The following is a 24,380-nucleotide window of genomic DNA, read 5'->3' as shown; positions in this document are numbered from 1 at the left end:
GAAAACCTCAATCAAAGCCATAAATCTTGGGGTTATCATGGATTCAGATTTAGATTTCGACAGTGACATCAAATCAGTTACAAAATCAGCATATTATCAACTTAAAAACGTAGCAAGGCTTAGAGGGCTCATGTCCACCGAAGACCTACAAAAACTTGTACATGCCTTTATCACTAGCAAGCTTGATTACTGCAATGGTCTCCCAAAAAAACTTAAGGCAACTACAGCTTGTTCAGAATTCTGCTGCTAGAGTTCTAACAAAGACCAATTTTTTTTTACATATTACACCAATTCTTAAATCGTTACATTGGCTCCCTGTATGTCAATGAATTAATTTTAAAATCATGTTGATAACCTATAAATCCCTACATGGTTTAGGGCCAAAAGATCTTCTGAGACTTTTATGTTTGCTTTAGCTTTCTGCTAAATCTTAAATCTACAATGCTTTTTTAACTTTGCCTTTATTTTCTATTTTTACCAGAGAGATACATGATCTGATACCAGAGAGACTGGGTTAGAGTCCTAGAATCTGGGTTGGAGTCCCAGAGAAAGGACCAAGTTCCTTTAGGTCGGGTTGGAGTCCCGACGTGGGTAAGGACCAAGTTCCTTTAGGTCGGGTTGGAGTCCCGACGTGGGTATCAGACTGTTGATCTTAAATACATTGCACTTTCTAAATTGCTTTTTTTTTTTACTTTGCCTTTATTTTCTCTTTTACTTATTTATTATTTTCTTTTATTGTATGACAATGTTTATATGTGACGCACTTTGAGTCTGCCTTGTGTATGAAAAGCACTATATAAATAAAGTTGCCTTGCCTTGCCTACTACAGGGCTACCAACTGATAATTATCTGCTGATCATTATTTCAGGTGGATATGTAATCTTCCAATTATGCCGTGTTCTAGCTTAATCCACTCTAACCAAGTAGTTTCCAAATTGATTATTTCACTTGCACAACAATCTTTCTTTTGGCACCAAGAGGACATATTATTGTTCTTGCAGTTGTTGAGATATTCTCTATTTACTTTGGGTATGTTATTTTCTGAGAAACGTTTCACTGTGGTATCGAAAATGGCATTGAATATCAATATTTTTCAAGGTATTGGATCAAAGTTATAAAATCTAGTATTGTGACAGAAATACTCCTATATACAATAAACACCAGAACCACTACCTGTAGTCTGGCCGTCTGTGTGTGCAGGCTGGTGTTCTGCTCCTGCAGTGAGCCGGTGTGTCTCTGCTGGGCCGCCATCTGACTGTTGAGGGAGCTGTTCTGGTTGTCCAGCTGCTTCAGCTGCTCCTTCAGGAGGCTGCTCTCCGTCTGCAAGGAGGAGTTCTGGAGGGAGAAGACAAGTTGTAGTTAAAGCTGTATCAAAGTTATTAAAATGTGACCCAGGCAGTGTTGTGCAAGTTCACACTTCACATGAACTAGTTCAAAGTTCAGTTCATACAAAATAAAATGAATGAATTCACGTTCATAGTTCACCCATTCAGTTTTGAACTAGTTCATGTTCAGTTCATTAACAGTTCTTTTAGAAACCGAAGAAAAACTGTGGGAGTGAGTATTCTGTGCTTATCTTTTTAAATGAATCCTCTCCATTACCAGCTGCCCAGCACTACAATCTCACATTGTTGTGGATATTATTTGTACACCTGTTTCATTCATCACAACTAAGGCAGTAACTCTATAAAATGTCATCTGTACCTAAGCATCAATTCAGAATGTCACAAAATTTGAACTAGTTCAAGTTCTGTTGTTAAAAATATGTTACGTTCAATTAAAAGTTCATAGAAAAATTTACTTGTTCAATGAACTAGTTCTTTTGAACTAGTTCATGCACAACACTGGACACAGGAAGGAAAACGGGCCCGTTAAAACTATTCCCAACTGATGATACTGGTTCCAGAGGGTACTTTAAATAAAATATTTAGCTTTGTTAAAGGGCCCCTATAAAACCACCAGGTGTAAGTGTGATCTGCCATTACAACTGTTGGAAAATCTGCCTTTTCCTGTGCCTTAGTGACATCACAAGTGATAGATGTATGATGGATGGATAAGCAGATGGATAAGAAGTCCACTTGGTAGGCAGGAAGACTAACCTATCCAGCATACATCTAGGTGGACACTCCCACCAGGTAGAGGGAAGGGCAGATTTTCAAACAGCTTGAAATGGCTAATCACACTCAACACCTGGTGGTACAATAGGGGCCTTTTAAGACTTATATATACTGTATACTATATACAGTACATATATACACACACACACACATATATATATATATGAGGATTTTTGCTGATCACTGCTAGTTGTTTCAACACTGCTTTAAAGCAGATTGAACTGTGGTAAAAGCAGAGGATACATTTGTCTCGACTTACGTTCTTCTCCAGATTAATAAGGTGGTCTTTCACTCGGAGCAGTTCGGCTGTGGCCGACACCTGAATCTGAGATTGGCCTAAGGTCTGCGGCAGTAAGTTCTGGTTGTGGTTTTCTTCTTTCTCTTGCTGAAGAGACGACACCGTCTGGCGAGTCTAAAGCACAGAAACACATTATGTTACACACTAAATAAACTAAGCGGAAGAGGCCAACTACGGGATGTATAAGAGAGAGGGACAGGTACTACCCAGTGTAGGTAGGGCAGCCAATCTGAACCTGGACAGGGACACAGCCAGTCAGGTAATCACACAGTCCATATTCAAAACCAAAGCTTAAAATGTGTAATATACAGTAAGTGATAGTTTTATCCTTTTACGTCAATTATTTTATTTGTTAACTAACTTTATTTATATTCACTATTTCTTTATTATTATTTATTTAGCCGACCAATTGTAACAGTAACTAGTCTCGTCAGGATTAAAGTCCCAATGATTGAGCCCCCAGTGAGTGAACTAAATAACAGTGTTCTGTGCCACTCTGCTTTAACTGGCTTTGCCACTGTGTGGCGCAAACGAGTGTAGCTGGGCTGACTGGTTGGTGTGATTGGGGAAGGGGAGTCCTGATAGTACGATTCCTGTCAAAAAAGAGAGAGCTGAGGGAAGCCAGCATGTACTACAGATATGTCCAGCTCATTTGAAACTACAAGCTAGTAGTTCAAATGATACACGTTGCAACCTAAGCACCCTCAATCTGAGCTTCAGATTTGGGTTATCTAGGTCGAGTCTGAACTCAATCAAACATATTAAAAGACTAGCAGCCTGTGTGTGTTTGTGTCCTCACAGTGGTAAGCTCAGAGCGCAGGGTGGTGTTGAGTGTGTTGCTCTCCTGCAGTTTCTGCTTCAAACTGGAGATCTTCTGCTCTTTGAGCTTCATGGTCTGCTGCACCGTCTCCTCCAGACGTGACTCCAGCAGTCTGTACTTGCTGGAATACATGATATATATATATATATATCACACATTAAATACACATTAATAAGTAACATGCAATGGCTTTCAGTTCATTCACATTGTGTGTTTTAAAGGTCCCATGACATGCCATTTTGAAAATCACAGGTGGGCGTGTCCACCTAGATGTGTGACGGAAAGATGAGCAACGTTTGCTACAGTCCACTGGGTAGGCTGGTAGACTGATCTGTCCAGCACACATCTAGGTGGACACGCCCACCTGTGATGTCATAACAGACAGATTTTCAAAACGGCTTGTAACGGCTATTCACACCACACCTGGTGACATGTCATGGGACCTTTAAACAATGCACATACGCCTGCAAACGATCCCAAAACGCGCAACACAACCAAACACCTGTGGACTCATAGGATTCTCCTCTGTGTGTGTGTGTGTGTGTGTGTGTGTGTGTGTGTGTGTGTGTGTGTGTGTGTGTGTGTGTGCGTGTGCGTGTGTGTGTGTGTGTGTGTTACCTGTCCTCCAGGCTGTGTTCCTGCTGCAGGAGTCTCTCCCGGTTCAGTCCAACCTTCTCCAGCTCGTGGTTGAGGCTCTCCAGCTCCAGGTTCTGCTGCTGACCATTCAGCTTCTCTGAAACCAGCTCCTGGTGTCACCATCAGGACGGGGAGAGAGGGAGAGAGGGAGAGCGATCAAATCAAGCCCCTACGATTCCCTCCTTCGGTCCGCGGCCTCAGCCTGTATCTCCACACCCCCAGGAATAGGCTGGGGGTCAGCGGCCCAGCACTTTGACATTTCTTGAATGAAAAACATGATAAAATATATGTTACAATTACAATTAGTCGTCTCCTCTTGGCTACGGAAAACATTTCTGAGTGGCCTCCACGTCCTCCACTAACCGCCTTCTCACCGATTGGGAACGCGCGCACTACCGTGTGTCGCTCGGTGACCCATGATGCACTTTGTTCTTTTTTTTTTACCAAACAAGAAATAATATAAAGTTGAAATATAGCTACCCCCTTCTAACCAGCAGAGCCATCCAGCTGCCCCTACCTCTCGGAGCGTGGCGAGGGTCCTCCGGTCGATGGTGGCCTGCTTCTGCAGCTCCTTGCTGTCCCGCTCCAGCTCCTTGGCCCTGGCCGAGGCCTCCTTCAGCCGCTCCAGCTCCTTCCCCTGCGCCCCGCTCTCCTTCCGGGCCTTGGTCAGACACGCTTCCTTCTCCTCCAGCTCCGCCTCCTTTGCCTCCAGCTGAGTGCGGAGCCTCCACGTCTCCTTCTCCATCCCCTTGCGCTCCTTCTCCGACTGCTCTAGGTCTGTCAGGGTCCTCTTCCGCTCCTCCTCCGCTTCTTCCCTGCGCCTCCGCTCCTCCCGCAGCTCGCCGGCCTCCCGCCGCCTCGCCTCCCTCTCCTCCCGCCACGTCCTCTCCGTCTCCTCCTTCTCGTCCTGGGTGCGCTCCAGCGCCTCCTCCAGCCGGCGCTTCTCCTGCGACAGCGCGGCCACGCTCTGCTCGGCCTGTCGGCGCGTGACCCGCGCCTCCTCGCGCGCCTCCTCCAGCCGCCCCGACAGCTCCTCGTGCTCCTGCTGGACGCGGCCCTGCTCGTCCTGCAGCGCGGCCAGCCGCGCCGCCGCCGAGCACAGGCCCTCCGAGGAGCGCCGCAGCTCCCGGTTCTCCTGCGCCAGGAGGCGGCTCTCCTCCTCGTGCCGCGCGGCGCGCTGAGCCTCCAGCCTCGCCGCCTCCTCCGCCTCCCGCTTCAGCCGCCGGGACTCCTGCTCCAGGGAGGCCACCTCCTTCTCCAGGGCCTCGGCGCGCTCTTTGGAGGAGCGCAGGGAGGCCAGCTTCAGAAGGGGAGGCGTGGGTGAAGAGCATTAGTGAGTTGGTAAAGGTTTCAGTGTCCAGTCTGGATTGAGCTGGTTGGGGGCTCATACAAAATACATTTCTCAGTAGGACTCTTCGTAGTTAGGTATTAACACAGTATCTTGGAAACCTATTTGTTATTCTAGGGTTTGGGTATTATTATTATTGCGGATTGGTAATGCCTATATCTCAGAGGTTGACTTCTTAAAGGATTGGTGCCGATTGTTAGCCTGGAAATCCAGCCCCACATCTACAAAGCTGTAGGGTCTGGCAACAAATTAAAATGTTAAAATGGCCCGACTCGAGGGGCGGCACCAAGCATGCATTTGAAAAATATTACTGCACGCAATTGGATAACACCACGACCAATCAGAAGAATACAAGGGGTGACGTTTCCAGACCAGCGGAGCTAACCAATAGATAAGACTCTTGCCGTAGCCGGTTGGTAAAACAGCAACGCTTTTGGCCCGCCTATATCAGATACACTGATGTGATTCGTTAATGTTCTGGGCCAGGGGAATCGGGGAGTGAGTATATTGCTCGTTCCCAGAGTGACTCGCTGAGCAAATTCAAATTGTGCTCTCGTGAGAACTCTGGATTTCCAGGGTAGCCAATTGTCCCATATGGGGGCGCTATGACAAAGATGAACGATCGGCATGTCCTTTGCGTATTTCACATGCTGAACAGTTTTGCCTCTTGGACCATATGTCACATGCCACATGTTCGTCAGGCTAGATTTTGCTATAGGCTAGAGTGAACATTTGGTAAATTTTCTTCTTTAGAGCCATAGCTTTAAATGACAAAGCTGTGTGTGTGTGTGTGTGTGTGTGTGTGTGTGTGTGTGTGTGTGTGTGTGTGTGTGTGTGTGTGTGTGTGTGTCAATATGTGTGTGTGTGTTAATCTGACTGTTACAATTAAAAGATACATAATTTTTACCTAACTCATAATCAAGCCTACATTACATACTTAGTTGGAATTTTCAAATACAAAATCATTAGTCTAACTTACTACTAAGAAACCATTTTCACATTTGTACAAGACATGATAGCAAACACTGGGGGCGACGGCAATTACCCCTCAGATTGTCGTGGCCTGAGACAGTGCATAAAGTGCAAGGACTCGCTAAAAAAAGTGTTGCCGGACAAGCATAGATCGCTTTGAGTTGCGTCCCCAGCCTTGACAGATTGACAATTAAGGACTTCAATCCCGCTGCGGATGCAAAGAATGACACCAAATTAACTGAAAAGACCCCATTCACTCCTCTTATGCAGCTGGGGCATCCCCAAGGGAAGATTGGCTTACCAAAAACATTCAAGGTTTAAATTTGAGACCTAGACCTAGAGGCCAACCAGCTCCTTTTAAATTCTGATTTCCAATGTCTACCAGAGGCTACAACCAGACAGTTCCCTTAACCCCCCCGTCACTGAAGGAATTCACGTTGAAACACAATCCCTGTTTCAATTGTTACAACAAACCTGACCACACAGGCGCTAAAGCTACAAGCACAAGAAGGGGTCGGAATTTATTACCGTAACGTCAAAGGTCTAGCGGTCACAGCGCCACAGTTGACCGATACAGAATGTATCATTTTCCACATCCCTCACATCAATCTGACCTCGGCAGTTATATATAGGTGGTGATTAAAATGGTTTAATCAAGTGTATCAAAATAAGATACATAAAACGGAATGACGTTTACTGTGCAAGGTCACTGTTCAAGGATGCGAAGGCGACGGTTACTATGGAGCTCTGGGCTGTAATAACATATTACATACAAGAAGGTTTGAGCCCTCCCCTACCTCTCTGTTCAGGCCGTCCCGGCACCGCTCCAGTCGCCCCGCCTCCCGCTCCGCCTCCTCGCATCGCCGGGCCTTCTCCTGCAGACAGCCCGCCTCCTCGTTGGCCACCTTCAGCTGGCTCTCCAGGCCGGCCAACCGGCTGCCCATGTCCGTCAGGCCCTGGTGCAGCTGCCGGTTCTCCGCCTCCACCTCGCGGACGCAGGCCTCGCTGTTGGCCTGCGCCCGCTCCCGCAGCGAGGCCACCGCCTCCGACAGGTGCTGCCGCTCGCGCTCCAGCTCCGAAATCTGATTGGACGGGTGGGGATGAGTGGGGGAGGGTTCACTTGAACTGACCTTATGGTGTTTTTATGGAGTTTATAGATTTTCTTCCCCATCATTATTACTACTACTAAAATGAATACTTCTTTTATTAGAAGAAACTATCTATAAACTTCTTTTATAGATATTTTTGCTGCAGGTATTTACCTATTCACCTACTGACCTGAGTCTTTAAGACTTGCTTTCAGCCACCATGGCTTTTGTGATCTGCTATTGAGCGTAGCTTGATAGTGCTCTTTCTTGTAAGAGGGTATATGTGTATGTAAACACTCGTGCAAGTATTTTGAAGAATATTTGAGGAGGAGCAGGGGCTTTCTTGTGAACGCCAGCGTTTCTTTGTGCCCATTCATTCTCAACCGTGGCCGAGATAACCACCATTGTGAGTCTTTACTTGTTGCGGAAGAACCAGAGACGTTGGAGAACCCAACGCCGTCGTTTATGGGTTCATAATAATATCTGGAGGCGCACACAGCCGCTTTGGCCGTGATATATGATATTATATATACACAGGTGCATCTCAATGAATTATAATTAATTAATTTAAATAATTAAATGTAAAAAGTGAAACTCATATACAGATTCATTCCTACAGCTCATGACAACCCCAAATTCAGTATCTCAGAAAATGTTTATATTACATAAGAGCAGTAAAAGTTGCTAATCACCTGTCTGTCTTTTTCCGCCCTCAGGACCTGGAGCTCTCTCTCCAGAGTCTGTTTCTCCTTCAGAAGCTCTTCCCCCAAAGACTCCATGTCCTGATTGGTCAGCCTCTCCTGGTCCACCATGCCCTGAAGACTCTCCAGCTAACACACACACACACACACACACACACACACACACACACACACACACACACACACACACACACACACACACACACACACACACACACACACACACACACACACACACACACGTCGTCATTTATGGTGAGTTGGGCTGAGCGTTCCCCAACTAAAGCTCAATTCCCTTTTTTATAGCTTGGATAGGGCTATCAGACGCAACACTGGCAGTACAGCATCTTCCAATGAATATGTGTACCACTTATTGCTCGCCCTCGCCCACGGTTCATGCGATTGGTCGCACATCGCGCACCTCTACAAATGTTAAGGTCTGTTGGCTCACTTAACCAACGGCACATCAACTATAAAGTCCCTTAAGACTGCTGATTAATTCAGTCAAGGAAGCAGTTCTCTAGCCTGGAAATCCAGACCCACATCTAGAAAGCTGTAGGGTCTGGCAACGAGTGATGAAAACGGCCCAACTCGAGGGGCGGAAACAAGCATGCATTTGAAAATATCACTGCACGCAATTGGATAACACTACGACCAATCAGAAGAATACAAGGGGGGACGTATCCAGACCAGCGGAGCTAACCAATAGATACGACTTGCCGTATACGATCAGTAAAACAGCAACGCTTTTGGCCGGCCTATATCAGATACACCGATGTGATTGGTTAATGTTCTGGGTTTGGGCAATCGGGGAGTGAGTATATTGTTCCCAGAGTGCCTCGCTGGGCAAATTCAAATTGTGCTCTCGCGAGAACTCTGGATTTCCAGGGTAGCGGTTCTCCCCTTTCTCAGAGTTCATGAATACATTTACATCAAGTTGACCATGATATTGCCTTGCTTGATTGATCAATGGCAGAATGAGCATTGAAACAGGTAAAACTGTGAACCAATCAAAGGCAGAGGCAGGTTTAGGCAGGTAGCAACGGGACCTGACAGCAACGCATGTTTTGGATTTTATCTAAACGATTGGTTTACAAAAAATTGGTTGGTGGATATGCATTTGTTTGACCAAATTCTCATTAGTTGGTGTTACATTCATAAGGAAAAATAGTTTCTAAATGCATACATTTTTGGGGGGGCGAGAGGGACATATGCAGAGTGATGTCTTTATTATTAAGCGGCTATATTCAGTTTGAAATAACATTAATCCTGAATAAAAATAATATTAAAGTCTCCGTAGTTTCTGTTTTAATAATCATATGGCGACTTATAAGACCGGAGGTCAAAAGTTTTCAAAACTTTGAACTCGCCCAACCTAAGGAAGACTGCTATTCGTTACTTAACGGACATCTACTCAGCTCAGTCGTCAGTCTGACAAAAAAGTATATCAAGTAAGTAAAAGTATGTAGGCATTTCATAAAAAAATTGTCTGCAATTATGATTTTTTTCATGATGTCTGCAATTCTGTCAGCTTTCGTGTTTAATGCTTGACGCGCTTTGAGCGTGAACACATCAGAATTGGCACCTTAGCATGAATCACAGGGCCATCCAATTGGACCCACTGTATTAAACAAAGAACAAAACCTCAAATCAAACCTTCGGACAGTTGTCTACTACGCAACGCAGTGCTCTGTGCCTTGTCTGGTGTGCGCCCCGCTTTAAAACCCAACTGTGTTTATTCCCATGTAACCAACTGATTATATTTCCGCTGTTGAGCACATCTGTTTCAATAGAGGTGTGTGTGCATGGGTGCATGTGTGCGTATGTGTTTGTGTGTGCATGCGGGAGTGTGTATGTGTGTTGACGTGTGAATGTGTGCATGCGTACCTTTTTGCCCAGGCCCTGATTCTCTCTCTCCAGCTCCTGGGCTGAGAGCTGCTGGCCCTGCAGCTGGCTCTTCTCCTCGCGGAGCTTCTCGACGGAGGCCTGCAGCTCCCGGTTCTCCTTCTCCAGCTTCAGCAGCCGACTGGACACGCCCTCGTTCAGCTCGTGGATCAGAGACTTACGGGCTAGGGAGGGAGGGAGGGAGAACAGAGAGCGTGTGTGACTGCTTTGATGATAACGGAGTCGGTTCCATTCAGTCAATCATTTACAATGAAGACAGCTTGATGTCTTTTTAATATCATTTTTTTTATTTTGCATGATTCACTCAGTGGCCATCTTGAATTTTAAGTTGACTTTCTCGCCGTTTATTTGATAATCTAACTTTGAATTGAAATCCAGGCTCTGTCCAGATTATCCAAACCCACTCTGCAAAATTATTTGAGATTTGACTCCTACCAGAAGAATCCTACCAGAAGTGAGTGTGTGTTGTTACGAAATTGGTAGCGAAGGTGTGCCAACAACACAGTGGGCTCCTTGGTATCTTTAACTGCTAAAAATAAACTATCAACAAAGCTACCCGGCCCTTGATTTCCAGATGGCCACCGAGTGACTCAGCAGAAAGAGAAGCGGTCGCGGCCGTACTCTCAGTGACTCAACAGAAAGAGAAGCAGTCCTACTCTCAGCGACTCAACAGAAAGAGAAGCAGTCATACTCTCAGTGTTGTCGTGGTTCTTGGCCAGTTGCTCCAGCTCCCAGCCCAGATGGGCAGACTCATTCATGCTCTGTTTCTGCCCGATCTCCAGCAGCATGTTCTCCTCCACCAGCTCCTCCAGCCGGCGCCGCTCACCGTCCCGCTCCTCAACACACAAACACAAAGCGATAAGGAAGCGGTATAGTATATATTAGTGCTGTCAGTTAAACGCTTTATTAACGGCGTTAACGCATCACAGCGGCCCAGGGACTTGAAACTCAGCGTTCTCGCTCATTAGCCTCGCTGGCATTAGCACGGCAGCAGGCTCACGGAACATTGCTCACACGACTAGTGGTGGCTCGTTCGCGAACGAATCACGAACGACTCTTTAAAACGAACAAACCGACCTGATTCGCCGCTCTCGTTCGTCGTTGTTCGTCTCGTTCGTTCGCCGAGACTCGACTCCCAGCTCCACCCACTAGTCGCGCTGACTCGCAAGTCGCCGTTCGTTCACTGACTGTGTTTAGCGGTGAAGACTCGAGGACTGAGAAGTCACGAGAGTCAGCCGGGCAACAACATCCTGATTCCGAACATGAAGCGCTCCTCAGCTAAAAGGAACTTAGTTAATGTTGTGTTGATTGATGACTGTTTGCACCATTGCACGATCGTGATTCGTTTGAGAATGAGAACGAGGGAGCAGCGGAGTCTGACCGACTCGGCTGAGAACATGCATTCGCGATTCGTTTGAACGAGAACGAGGGAGGAGCCGAGTCTGACCGACTCAGTGACTGAGAATCATGATTCACCGCTACCGGAAATGCGAACGAACAAACAAACAAATGAACGACCCTTCTTGGCGAACTGACCGACGCGAACTGATTCATTCAAACTAATCATGAAATCCACCACTACACACGACGAGTTGGCGCAACCACATGCATTTTATTCAGAAATTACACACGCGGCGACACGTCTAGTTATATATGCAATTCCTTATTTTATTTGGATTGTTGTGCTTATTGCACCCCTTGCACACTGTACACGTCCGTCGACGGATCTCATTGCCTTTGCATGGGGACGCTCCCAGAATGCATTGTGGGTCCGTCCGTATCATCGGCTCCGTCTCTTGCGTCCAAAAGTTGAGAAAAGTTTAACTTTTCAGGCAGCGGATCCGTCAGCCAATCAGATCGCGTTATGCAAATATACGCAAGTGCACTGTCCAATAAAAATCGCCTTTGTAATACAACCCGGGAAAACACATGGATGCGTCAAAAAGCCGCCATCCGTCGACGGACGGAGGTAGTGTGCAAGAGGCGATCATATAGTCATCATATTATTGGTTGGTGCACTGAATGTAAAGTGAGGTTCACCATCTCCACGTCGTGGATCTTGGCCCGCAACAGCAGGTTGTCCTTCTCTACTGCATGGAGTTTCTCGCAGCGCCCCCTGGAGGCCAACAGCTGGTCCTCCAGCAACGCCTTGGTCTCCATCAGAGTCAGGTTGTCCCCACGAAGCTCCTAATGCACACACACACACACACACACACACACGTAAGCAAACACACAAACACACACACTTAATTCACTGAGTTGCCAGTGGCAGCTTAGATCCACTTGTTTAATACACCTTAACTCTGTGTTTCCATGAAGCCCCTTGCTGCTCGTTACTATAAAGGATTTACAATGGTCTCATCTATTTTGGTATACAAACATAAAACAAACAAAAGTCCATGAAAAAAACAATACGTTTTCAAGGGCAAACCGCCATGCTTGCCATTATTCTAATATTGGAGTACTGCTTCAGACACGTGTTGCAGAAAAAGAAGCCTTGCCTGCAACATGAACTCATAAAAAGAGTTGCTTTTACAGACAGTGTTCATGAGCGTGGCAGTTCCTCCAACTAATTCCTCAGGTACTGAACTAACAGATGATCACAAACGCTACGCTCTTCAAGGTCATGAGTACATTGAACAAGTGGCTTTTGTGTGGGAGTAGAAACTCAGTCTTTGGTCAGAATTTGTATTTATATGGAACATCTCAGACCTGGTATCTGACTGGGACTGCTTGCAGCCACACAAATAAATGAGCTATGATTTTGTGGTTTTCTCCACTCATTTTAAGGGTTTGACTGAGGCTGGCTTTTAAAAGGCTGCCGTGGGCCTTAGCCAGAGGGAAGCCATCTTGGTTCCATTCTGTTTCTAAATGCTAGCTGGTTAGGGGAAGTGAATGTTGATTTCTGCAGGCGGCAAGGTGAATAAAGCCCATTAATGTGTACTTCTTCAGGGGATTCACTTTTGTCGTTCTTGAACCAACTGATTTCGTGAGCTGCTTCCTTCCTGGAGCAGGTCCCCTGTTGTGTGACGGAAGTGTGACCAACCACACCTCCGACCTGGAGGTGTGACGGACGTACCTCCACCCTGCTCTGGTAGAAGTGACAGACGTACCTCCACCCTGCTCTGGTAGAAGTGACAGACGTACCTCCACCCTGCTCTTGTAGAAGTGACAGACGTACCTCCACCCTGCTCTGGTAGAAGTGACAGACGTACCTCCACCCTGCTCTTGTAGAAGTGACAGACGTACCTCCACCCTGCTCTTGTAGAAGTGACAGACGTACCTCCACCCTGCTCTGGTAGAAGTGACAGACGTACCTCCACCCTGCTCTTGTAGAAGTGCACGTCGTTGAGTTTCTCCTTGCAGCGGGTCAGCTCTGCCTCCAGCCGGTCCACGCGGGCCGCCCTCTCCTTCAGAGAGTCCATCTCGTCCTGGTACGCCCGCACGAAGCGCGCCTCCGTGGACAGAGACTGGTTCTGTATGGACCCACACACAGCCGTTGTAGAGACAAGCAACTTATTGCTAAGTTTAAACAGACTGCCCCTTCGCCCCTGGAAGGGAATGTGTTGGAGTGGAGGAAAACACACCAGACTGAGTGTCCCCTCCTGGCAAACCTTGCCAAAACCGACCTGTGTATTCCTGGCCTGTGTACCTTGAGAACGTGTTTTCAGCACTGCAGAAGACATTGTCCATTCTGAACGCAGTGTTTTGTCTCCTGAGCATGTTGACCAGTTTATTTTTTTTTAAGAAAAACCCAACGGACACTGGAGGACATATTTGACTGTTACATTTTATTTAACTTTTTACAAAAGGGATGTTTTGTTTTTAGAAGAAACTATCCACATGGATAGGTTGGGAATGGTCTATGTTCAAAATGAAAGATCATTAGGCTCTGTAAGTTAAGCCATATAAAAACATTTACGCAATGTTGCACTGCTTGCAATTCTTTGTTAAAAAAATATTGTTTTTGTTTTAAATATCTGGAAAAGTAAAGAAATAAAATTATGAAATTATAATGAAGTTGTTTTTTGTGAGGTAATGTGAATGTAACAGGTTGTGTTGGGCATATGATATCGTCTCAAATTGATCGCAGGATCCTGAATCCAATCAAAATCGTATCGCTGTCCAATGAATCAATTTAATATCGTATCGTGATGAAACCAGAGATCTACACCACTAGTATAGACCCACACATGCCGTGTTCTTTTACAAAATCGCCGAGTCATGATCGCTTTTAACTCACTTTATTTTTTAAAGGTCCAGTATGTTATCTACGAAGCAAAAGGAGGGGAATTGTATAAGCTCGCGTGGAGAAACGCTTAGTAAGGCATCCGATAAATGCGTTACCTGGAGCGTTCTGGTCTCTTGAGCTATGTGTCGTGACTTTATGAATGGGTGGGCGTGGCCTCCGTAATGTGCTCTGATTAGCTAAGCATGGTGCTGAGCTCCCGCCTCCTGGATACCCGTATGTGTACTCGGTGCTGGTCCCTTGTGGCTATGTGTAGGTATTACAACTTGGTTTCAGAGTTGATCCTGACCTCTCTGGGCTATGTGTAGGTATTACGCTTGTTTTCGTGGCCTTGGTCTCTGGGCTTCTCAGACACCTGGCCTGCTAATATCTCAAGAATTGATACGTGTATGAATGGCTCTATACATGAACGAATGCTTCCCTAGTCGCCAAGGACATATCTGGCCTGATCGAGCTAGAATTGATACGTGTATGAATGGCTCTACACATGAACGGACGCCTCCCTAGTCCCCAAGGACATATCTGGCCTGATCGAGCTAGACTATGCTACACACATAACCAGTGTTTAGACCCACACATAACCAGTGTATCGACTAGGCATGGGCTTGATTAATCGATGATCGATCATTGATCGTTAAGAATTTGTTTGGTTTGCATTAAAGGTCTCATTCCCCGAGAAACCGTTTAGTACTTGTTCCTTTTGAAATACGATAGGTCACTCGGAGTCGCCGATAGGTCACTCGGGGCGCCGCGGCGGCCGGAGGTGCTCCGAGTGACCTATCGGCAACTCCGAGTGACCTATCGTATTTCAAAAGGCTCAAAAGGCGGCTCTTCTTTCTGTGTTCAATCAACCAGAAACCCCCAAGGAGCCCAGTGGTTCTCTCTCTCTCTCTAAGTTGAATAGGTTTTATTACTGTGACGGACAGTGCTGTTAGCCAATCAGAGGCGAGTCATTTGCATGTCATGAGTAAGAGCCAAAATCATGTCGTTCCTGTGAATGTAGTTACCCCCTATAAAAATTGTGTCCCGGCCGCGGGAGCATGCATGGCACGCATTCATTAAAGGTGGAAGCACACAGACACTACGCTTCGATTTCACCCAAGGCTGAATTAAAAGTACATGTTTTTCTAAATGTGGGTCATCAACGAGGTTGTAAAGTAGTAACTTCGGGCACATCTGTCAAAAGAAAAGTTTTTTTCTCCCGACGTGTTTACAATCTTTATTCATTCATTGCACTGGGGAATGCCGTATACGGACCGGCGGCGGAGGGGCTGCTCCGGCGGGAGAAAGATGTTTTCAGCAGACAGCTGTCAACTCACTTCGGGTCGGCGATTTATTTAAAAAGCTGGCGCAGAAGATGGAGGAAGCCGGTGTCATGCCAATGTAGTTACCCCCTATAAGGAGTGTATCATCATCAACATGCATTCACTACACACTACGCTTCGATTTCACCCAAGGCTGAATTAAAAGCACATGCTTTTCTAAATGTTGCTCATCAACGAGGTTGTAAAGTAGTAACTACGATCTTTATTCATTCATTGTGCCGCGGCCGAACTGACATTCTCTGATATTATGAATCTTACAGACTGCGTCGGGTTCTTTGACTCTCTGGTACTTCCACAACAAGTAAAGACTCCTAGTGGGGGTTATCACGCCCATGGTGAGAAGGAATTAGGGGCTAGCTTTGACTCTCTGAAGTCCAGATTGAAACGCAACATGGTCGTATGCAGACTTTCTCGAATGCAGGCACCTGAGTTTGTTGTTGCTGGTGACGTGAAGACCAGTGGCTCTATTACCACTAGTTGAAAAGGGTACAGCGCCACCTATCGTACCGGGGAATGACATGCTTCGGCCAATGAATCGGTTTACTCACCACTGTATAACCGGACAATTGCAGTTGTCCAATTGCGGAGCATAGTCGAACTATGGCTTTAATCGGAATAAGCTGTGCATGTAAACGTACTGAGTGAAACTACTGGCAAAAGATGTGTCGGGGAAGCTTTTTGAAAATGTTCAGAAATCTGAATATATATCGATCGCTGTGGCCGAATCAACTGATTGTACCGACATGGCCCAGCTTGCATTTACGTGAGGTTTTGCGATGGAGTGAGATTTCGTGAAGAACTTCTGGGGCTTATTCCGCTGGAGGGACACACTACAGGTGAAGCGATTTTTCAAAAGATAGTGTAATTTTTTAATGAACATGAACTGGATTTACAAAGTGTGCCTGTTGGTTACTGATGGCGCTCCGGCTATGATCGGCAGAGTGCAGGGGCTGGTGGCGCGACTATCAGCCATAGCCCCACATATGCAGTATTTGCACTGCATCATTCATCAGTCAATGTTGTGTGCTAAGCTCAGTGGTGATTTGAAAAACACAATGGACACCGTCATGAGCATTGTGAATTTCATCCGCCAGGAGATTGTGTCTTTCCTTCGTACATGTAAACACAAACGAGCAGCAAACTCATTGGAGCGCATGTTGGATGAACGGTTTATGGCAGCAGTCTACTTTCTCTGTGACATTTTTGGACACATGAACACTTTGAATCTCGAACTGCAGGGGTGGGGAAAAGTCGATCGCTGATCTGGTCGAGAGACTTTGTGCCTTTAAGACCAAGCTATTGGTCTTCAAAACAGACCTGATCACAAAAAAACTGCTGCACTTCCCACAACTCCGTACATTCATGAGCACATCACAAGGGGGAGACATAACGCCTGTCATGACAGACTGCATCACAAAATTGACAGAACTTCACTGAGAGATTCCAAGGCTTCAGCATTCCCATTGAGGTATTGCAGTTTGCTTGTGACCCATTTTCCATCAAGCCTGATGCAGACTTCTGTGTAAAAGTAAAAGAGGAATTATCCTGTATTGATGAAAGTATATTTCAGATGGAACTAGTTGATGTGCAGTCTTCCTTTGCTTTAAAACAGCACTTGCAGTCTGAGGGTGTAGCCGTCTTTTGGTGTAACCATGTTCGACAGTATCAGTACCCAACAATCAGGAAAGTGGCATCACTTATTCTGACAATGTTTGGCTTAACCTATACTTGTGAGTCTAGCTTTTCTCATATGAATGTCATCTAAACAAGGACACGTTGCTCCACGCCATACAAATTATGAGCCAAACTATGCTGAAATAGCAAAATCAAAGCAGTGCAATCTCTCTCACTGCCTGAAACAGGCTAAAAATATGTATCTCATATGTACAGTAGTTCTGTTTTGTGATGATTCAAACAACATTGTTGAATTCTAAATATGTAAGAACAAAAATGTTATAATGATACGATTAAAATTGAAGAAGAAAGGAATGCGTCTGACAAGTTTATTCCATGTAGTAGTACTATATCTATTAAGTTAACACTACTTTAAGTAAGAATTATTCGTAGCGATTCATTGACATAGTGTTACTGTATGTGTGGCCCATGAACCCCCAGTGGTTTTCCTTTTTCACCCACTTGTTAAGGAGGTTGAATAGCCCCGGCCTATAGTATGGAAGTAAATCTGTCTCATCGGATTTTGAAAATAAAAAGCCATTGAATTTTAAGCACTGAATATTTATGCATTGAATTAACGTATCTGCATTTTTTGCCACTGAATTTAACCCTTTACATTTTCAACAAATCATTTTCACCTTTATTTTTCAATGTTCAAAAATTCAAAATCAAATATTCAACGTTTAAAAAGTCAATGTGCAAAATTCAATGTATAAAATTAAACTTGAATATTTTCAACGTCCCCAATTTCAACATGCCAAATTTCAGCTGCAAATTTCAATGTATGAAATTCAGTGTTAAAGATCCCATGGCATGCTACTTTATGAATGCTTTTATATAGCTGTTAGTGGGGCCCTAATACAGTACTTTAAGACGTTCAAGAAATTCCGCCTTGGTGCAGAGTTACAGCCACTACGAGCCAGGCCCACAATGAACTTTCCACAAACATGCTGTTTTTCAGAGGCGGGTCAAGGCGGAGGGTGGGGGCGTGGCCCTGAGCAGCCTTGCCTAAGCAAGTTCAATAAGTCTATGGACCCCCCCCCCACACACACACACACACACTCCTTACCTCCTGTCTCAGTCTCTGGAGCTCTTGGTCCAGACGCTCTGCCTCGTGTTTGGAGTCCATCAGCTGCTCTGTCTTCTCCTCACTGTCAACACACACACACACACACACACACACACACACACACACACACACACACACACACACACACACACACACACACACACACACACACACACACACACCTGTCAATGCAAAGTGTAGAGTCAGCCTTGATGATGGATGTTTGGTTAGCAGTGACCCGGTGGTAGTGATCAGTTGATTAAAGACCAACACTAACACTGCTGCAGGTTCAGGGCCACATCCAGGTTGTCATTACAGCTAACCTTGAGCGTCTTATCGCAATGCAGCAAAAAAGGCTTCTGGAATTACAATGGACTTTTTTCACAGCCCCAGGAAGAGCCAAATGGAAAGTGAGGGATTTCTCTTTGCCGTTTTACTAGTTGACATCCATCCAGGATGTGTTTGTTATACAGACTCCAGAGAGCAGATTCCAGCCATGAAGAACTGGAAACACTCACAGTTCCTGCCTGTATCGGCGCAGCTTAGCCTTGTTGTCGGCCAACTCCACTGAGAGATGGTGCTTCTCTTCTTTGGTGTGCTCGGGGCCCGACATCACCGGGCCCCCATTGGCCACCACCAGCCCACCAGAGTGGGCCTTCTGTTCTGGGCTGTGCACACCCAGAGACCTGTACGCGTCCCGGGGCTGTTGGCTGCTCAGGAAGTCCCGCTCCTGAGTCAGGTCCAGAATGACCTGGAAACACGAAAGACAAGATATTTAATGAACCCACGTAAGTCACAGCCATACCGAGCGTGCTCTCGTGCACTCAGTACCTCGTTAGCCTTCTCCCGTTGCTCAATCAGTTGCCGTAGCGACACAGCCATGTTGCGTGAGAGAGGATCGAGGTCATCCGGGGTCAACTCTGCCCCTTCTTCCAGCCAGGACAAGTCCAGAACATTCAGCTGGTCATGGGTCACCTGTGATACACAAGCATCCCCACAAACACACTTTCTGAAGCATAGTCACAATTAGATAACAGAAATGTACTATTATATGCTGTTCATTTTATTCAGATTAAAAAAATCTGCAGTTTTAATAAAATGTGTTACTTTATTCAAAATAAAAACATGTTTGAATCCCAATAGAAACAGTCAAAGTATCAGAGCACGTGATCACAGAGCACTTGATCCTGACTGGTCAAAAACAGTGGCCAAGCAAAACATCAAAAACAGCGGTAAATACAACTGGCGTCCAGATGTATTCTGACAATGCAAAAACAATATGCCCAAAGCAACGCAGAAGAACATTTTCATTGCAGCTCATTAAATAAATAAAAGCCCAATAATACCATTGATAAAACCAACTAATATCTACCCATTATTGGTAACTGTGGTATTAGGGGTATAAACCACTCTGGGGTTTCGCCTATTGGAAATAAAAGGGACAATGTTATGTTGTACAGTATTTTCATAATAATGTCTTCCAGCATTTTTTAATAACGGGTCGGAACGGCGTGCTACGATTCTTACTCACTGCACTTGTCACGGGTGACAGTAAATATATGAAACCAAAAAAATGTCGGACCATATGCATGCAACACACACCCACCTCTTGGATGTGAGAGACAATGGCAGCCTGCGTCTGGATGTCCAACAGCTTTATCTTCTCAATCATCTCCTCCTTGCGCTCGCACTGAACACACACACACACACACACACACACACACACACACACACACACACACACACACACACACACACACACACACACACACACACACACACACACACACACACACACACACACACACACACACACAAAAATGGGATTCTGGACATGGATAATGTCATTGTACATCAACAACAGAGGAATACTTATCTCAGAGGCAATCCCTTCTTTTCTATACTTTTGTGCTGTCCTTGTGTATTCTATTTTTATTTTCTAGTATATTTTTTCTATTTTACCCGCTATATTATCCTCTTCCCACCCATCCCTTTTGAGGGCTTGGAGTAGCTAAGTGGTGTCATCAAATGTCATTGGGAGTGTGGGTCTGGGGAGCTATACCGTCACAGTACATGTAAGATTGCTTCATTTCAATGGTCGGACATTGAAACAAATGTGATATAAAGTCATAATGTGCTACCGTACTGAGCTTAATTAAAATGAGGTTTTCTTGGACGTTGTAAAACAGTGCACCCTTCCCAACAAAATGTTCTCAACAACTCTGCCCCTCCCTCACTGGTTTTCCATTGATTTGTTCGACCTTCTCTTTCTTTCTCTCTCTTTCGCGAATCATTGTTTCTACACCTACAACAGCGCAAGATACCCATTGCTTCCCAGAATGAACCCCAGTTCCTCGGGTTCAAATTGAAGCAAAATGGAAAACTCAACATCAAGGCCGCTGGATTCGGAGTGCGCTCTGACTGGCTAGAGCTCAACGATCTCTGCCACCGCACTGGATTACAACTTTCCTGCCAAGGCCCTGACGGAACAACAGATCCGCTGACTGACAACATCATAACAGACCTACAGATTTCCACTCTAGTGATCCTGAACGACGAGAACTCAGCCCAACATCTACAGATCAACCACGCTGGAGCCTCTCTTCTCCAGCGCAGACTAACGTTAGCAGCTAGCTCTGCGTTAGCAGCACTGCCATACACAGATCATTCTGTTTCACATTCTTTAATAAATAATTATTACATTTCAGAGGACATTAATCTTTATGGTTAAAGCGTGACTGCAATATCTTCCAACAAAATACAACCTAGCAATATGGTACCTGTCAAAACACAACCCATACTGCATATTCCACCAAGATCAACAGGAGAATGAAACAGTTGCGCACATTCTGAATGGATGTCATCATTACAAAGGACTGTATGTGGCCAGGCATGACCGATTGGTTGACCTGGTTGCAAAAGATCTAGCAAAAATAAATCAAGGACATGACTGCAAGACCTTTAAGCATAGTGCTGTTAAAATGAATTGGTTCCATCACAATGTACCTGACAATGATTGTTTTAAAAACATAGCAAACACTCCAGACATTGTAATTGTAAACGAGACTCTTTACAACTGAAAACTGTACTCATTATTGAGGTGGGCTGTTGCTTCGATTTGTATATGGACACCTGCTACTACTCTAATGGCGCATTTCCACCGCAGGGTACGCTTCGGACCCAACACGCCTCAGCTCAGTAGTGAGGGTGCGGTTTGGCCCAGCTCGGTTACGTGTCGCGTTTCCACCGCCGCCAGTACCCTTATGGTAGGGCGGGGTTTAAGCCGGACAGAGATAGCCACGGCAGCTACGTAAGCATCGGGACCTCATAGCAGCCCGACACAGTGCAGCCTGCTAATGAATCCAAGAAAAAGAAGAATGCACACAATGAACAAAGAGCAACAATGTAGGACGTCCAAGAAGGACGGCAAACTTTTGCGCAACATTTTCTTCAATAAATGAAGCTTCGCCGTTGTCCAGAAATACCTCGCGGGTAATGCGTTTGTTTGTTATTATCCCCCTGTCGCACGGAAGGGACGATGGCTTCACCTCGGCACGCACGCCAGCTTTCTGACTGGCATCTCCGGCTATTTCCGGTAAAGTAGAGAGAATATTTCCGAAATTTTAAAGAAGAGCTTTTGTAGCCCGTGTATGTGAAGACCATCTTGTGGATGAAAGTCCTTTCACTGTCTTGATGCGTTTATTCTCGTAAGACTCAAGCCCATTCATTCATATTTTCCAGCGGCCAGGCGAGGCTGAGATAGGATCCAGCGGAAGCGGGACGAGCTGCGCCGGCAGCAGGAGCAGCTACGCTTCAAGCAGGACCGCCGCTCTGCCAAGAGGCCCTACAGGTTCCAGGGGGACCACTGGCCGGGGCAGACCAACGCCAACACCCTGTTCAGCCGCTTCGCTTGTCGCTGGTCGGTCAGAGGCAACCCAAGGCTCTGTCGAAGGGCGGAGGAGTGTGGCAACCGGGCTCTGACACAGCGCCCCTAAAGCCCAGAGTGCAGGTGGTGGAGGCGGTCTACCACCCATTCCCACCAGATGGCGCAGGTGAGCACATTGGTGCCAGCGCCAAACAGCGAGATGCGGATCACCTGAGGAGCAGGTGGAGAGGCAGGGCTTAAACAGCCTGCTTGAAGGCTCTCTCAGGGCTCTCCTGGTGCTCGTGGTGAGAGACGGATCCACCAGGGGGAGAGACCTCTTCGTGGGTGATGTGATTCCACCCGGGGGGGGGAACACGTGTGGTTTCAGAGGAGGGGACTCTGGAGGACCGAGATTCCCACCCCTGACAAACCGGAAACCGGGAAGGATGTTATACCCGGGATATACGCCTCGCACATGCACGTTTCATTTCGGTGCGTACCGAACAAAAGCAGCTTTTTATTTGAATTAAGCACATATCACACACATTGTAGCAGCGTCGTTTTAATCCCTTTACGTGCAGAACGTTTTTGAATGTGCGGAATCTTATATTGAAGTAATGTCAGCCACAACGCATGGCCCAGACACGCCACATAGATGCCAGTCAGTGTTGCCAGATTGGGACCAATCTGGCAACACTGATGCCTTCTGACGAGCAGAGCTCAGAGAAGTGATGGCGAACGCAGCTGAAGGAGAGATTGAGAATCCTCCCGGGTGTCTGAAATCCCCTGTTTGGGAACATTACGGGTTCGCAGTAACATTCAATGACGATGGCAAAAGACAGGTAGATAAAACAAACGCTGTATGCCGGCATTGTTTTACTGCAATTGCGTATGCCGCTGGGTCTACAACAAACTGGCACACTCATTTGAAACGGCGTCACCCGAATATGGACATGTCAGGTACAAAGAAGAAAACAAGTGGAGTGCAGACCAAGCTATTGTACCCATGTTATTCAAGCAGCCTCTCGGTAGTAATTCAGACCGGGCCAAAGTTATTACAAACGCAATAGGCGTTTTCATTGCAGCTGACATGCGACCAGTCTCCGTTGTTGAGAACACGGGGTTTAAACACATGCTGGATGTGATCGAGCCACGTCACGTTGTTCCCTCTCGCCCGCATTTCAGCCAGAAGGTGATTCCTGGCCTTTATAAACAGGCACAAGCAACAGTAGTGCACAATTTATCTATGGCCTCTTCTATCGCTCTCACCACCGCTGGATGGACGTCTAGGGCCACCGAGAGCTATCTAACTGACAGCGCACTTCATTACACCGGACTGCCACTGGAACATGGACAGCCTGCAAACCCGCCCCATTTACAAACAGCACACAAGCACACGTCTGGCAGAGGTACTGAAGGAGGCAGTGTCAGTGCCAGAACGGAAGCTGGAGAGGGCAGGAAGCACAGTTCCAGTCACAACAGACAATGCTAGAAACATTGTCAATGCTATCAGTGAAGCTGGACTGGGACCACAAATTGGATGCTTTGCCCGTACAGTTAATTTAGCAGCACAAAAAGCGACGGGAATTAACCAGGTGTCCAGGCTGCTGGGCAGAATCAGGAGTGTTGTTACTTTCTTCCACCGTAGCACAACAGCTGCACATATATTGCAGAGCAAACAAGAGATGCTGAATGTTCCAAAACACAGACTCCTCCATGATGTCCCCACTCGCTGGAGCTCCAGTGATGACGTGCTGGAGTGTTATCTCGAGCAGCAAGTTGCTGTTTACTCAGCATTAACAGAAAAGGCCCTCAAGAGGAACAAGGGCCTCAATACACTGTCTGACCAGGACGTGAGGATGGCAGAGGAGGTCATTGAGGTCCTTGAACCCCTAAAAACCCTGACAACATTGAAGTGCACTGAAACCACACCATCCGTTTCAATGGTCCTGCCTCTCAATACCATGCTCCTGACGTCCATGGAACCGAAGGAGGAAGACAGTCCGACTGTGAAAGATGTCAAAGCAGCGATCACAGGCAGCCTGAAGGACAGATACGCTGACCCTGCTCTTCAGGACTTCCTTCAGAAGTGCACAGCTCTTGATCCAGGATTCAAGGCCCTTCCTCATGTGGATGACGCCAGCCGTGAAAGGATCTACAAGAGTCTCACCACAGAGATTGTGGCTATTAAAGAACAGGTATTGATCTTAAGTATTACATTATGCCTAACCCTTTTTCTTATGAATGAATGCCATTTTTGCTTCATTTGAAACATGTTATTGCTGTTACAATGTTAATAGTACTTATGCATAA

General features: G+C 46.1%; 1 protein-coding gene across 1 annotated transcript in view; it reads right to left on the bottom strand.

The window, feature by feature from the left end:
• Window positions 1-24,380, bottom strand: part of ccdc88c (coiled-coil and HOOK domain protein 88C) — a 59,643-nt gene that overhangs the window by 18,686 nt on the left and 16,577 nt on the right. The window contains exons 6-20 of the mRNA XM_084482382.1: window positions 19,809-19,892; window positions 19,034-19,177; window positions 18,721-18,953; window positions 18,203-18,284; window positions 13,203-13,361; window positions 11,926-12,072; window positions 10,577-10,721; window positions 9,868-10,049; window positions 7,972-8,109; window positions 6,989-7,273; window positions 4,389-5,171; window positions 3,854-3,981; window positions 3,215-3,356; window positions 2,377-2,529; window positions 1,174-1,335 (exon numbers count right to left, since the gene is read on the bottom strand). Coding sequence (XP_084338508.1) covers window positions 1,174-1,335; window positions 2,377-2,529; window positions 3,215-3,356; window positions 3,854-3,981; window positions 4,389-5,171; window positions 6,989-7,273; window positions 7,972-8,109; window positions 9,868-10,049; window positions 10,577-10,721; window positions 11,926-12,072; window positions 13,203-13,361; window positions 18,203-18,284; window positions 18,721-18,953; window positions 19,034-19,177; window positions 19,809-19,892 — 2,967 coding nt within the window. The remainder of the gene's footprint in view (window positions 1-1,173; window positions 1,336-2,376; window positions 2,530-3,214; window positions 3,357-3,853; window positions 3,982-4,388; window positions 5,172-6,988; window positions 7,274-7,971; window positions 8,110-9,867; window positions 10,050-10,576; window positions 10,722-11,925; window positions 12,073-13,202; window positions 13,362-18,202; window positions 18,285-18,720; window positions 18,954-19,033; window positions 19,178-19,808; window positions 19,893-24,380) is intronic.

This window comes from Micromesistius poutassou, assembly GCF_964030765.1.
Source record: "Micromesistius poutassou genome assembly, chromosome: 17".
Taxonomy (NCBI): Eukaryota; Metazoa; Chordata; class Actinopteri; order Gadiformes; family Gadidae; genus Micromesistius; species Micromesistius poutassou.
Note: the sequence above shows the minus strand (reverse complement) of the source record. Positions and strands in the feature narration are given on the sequence as shown.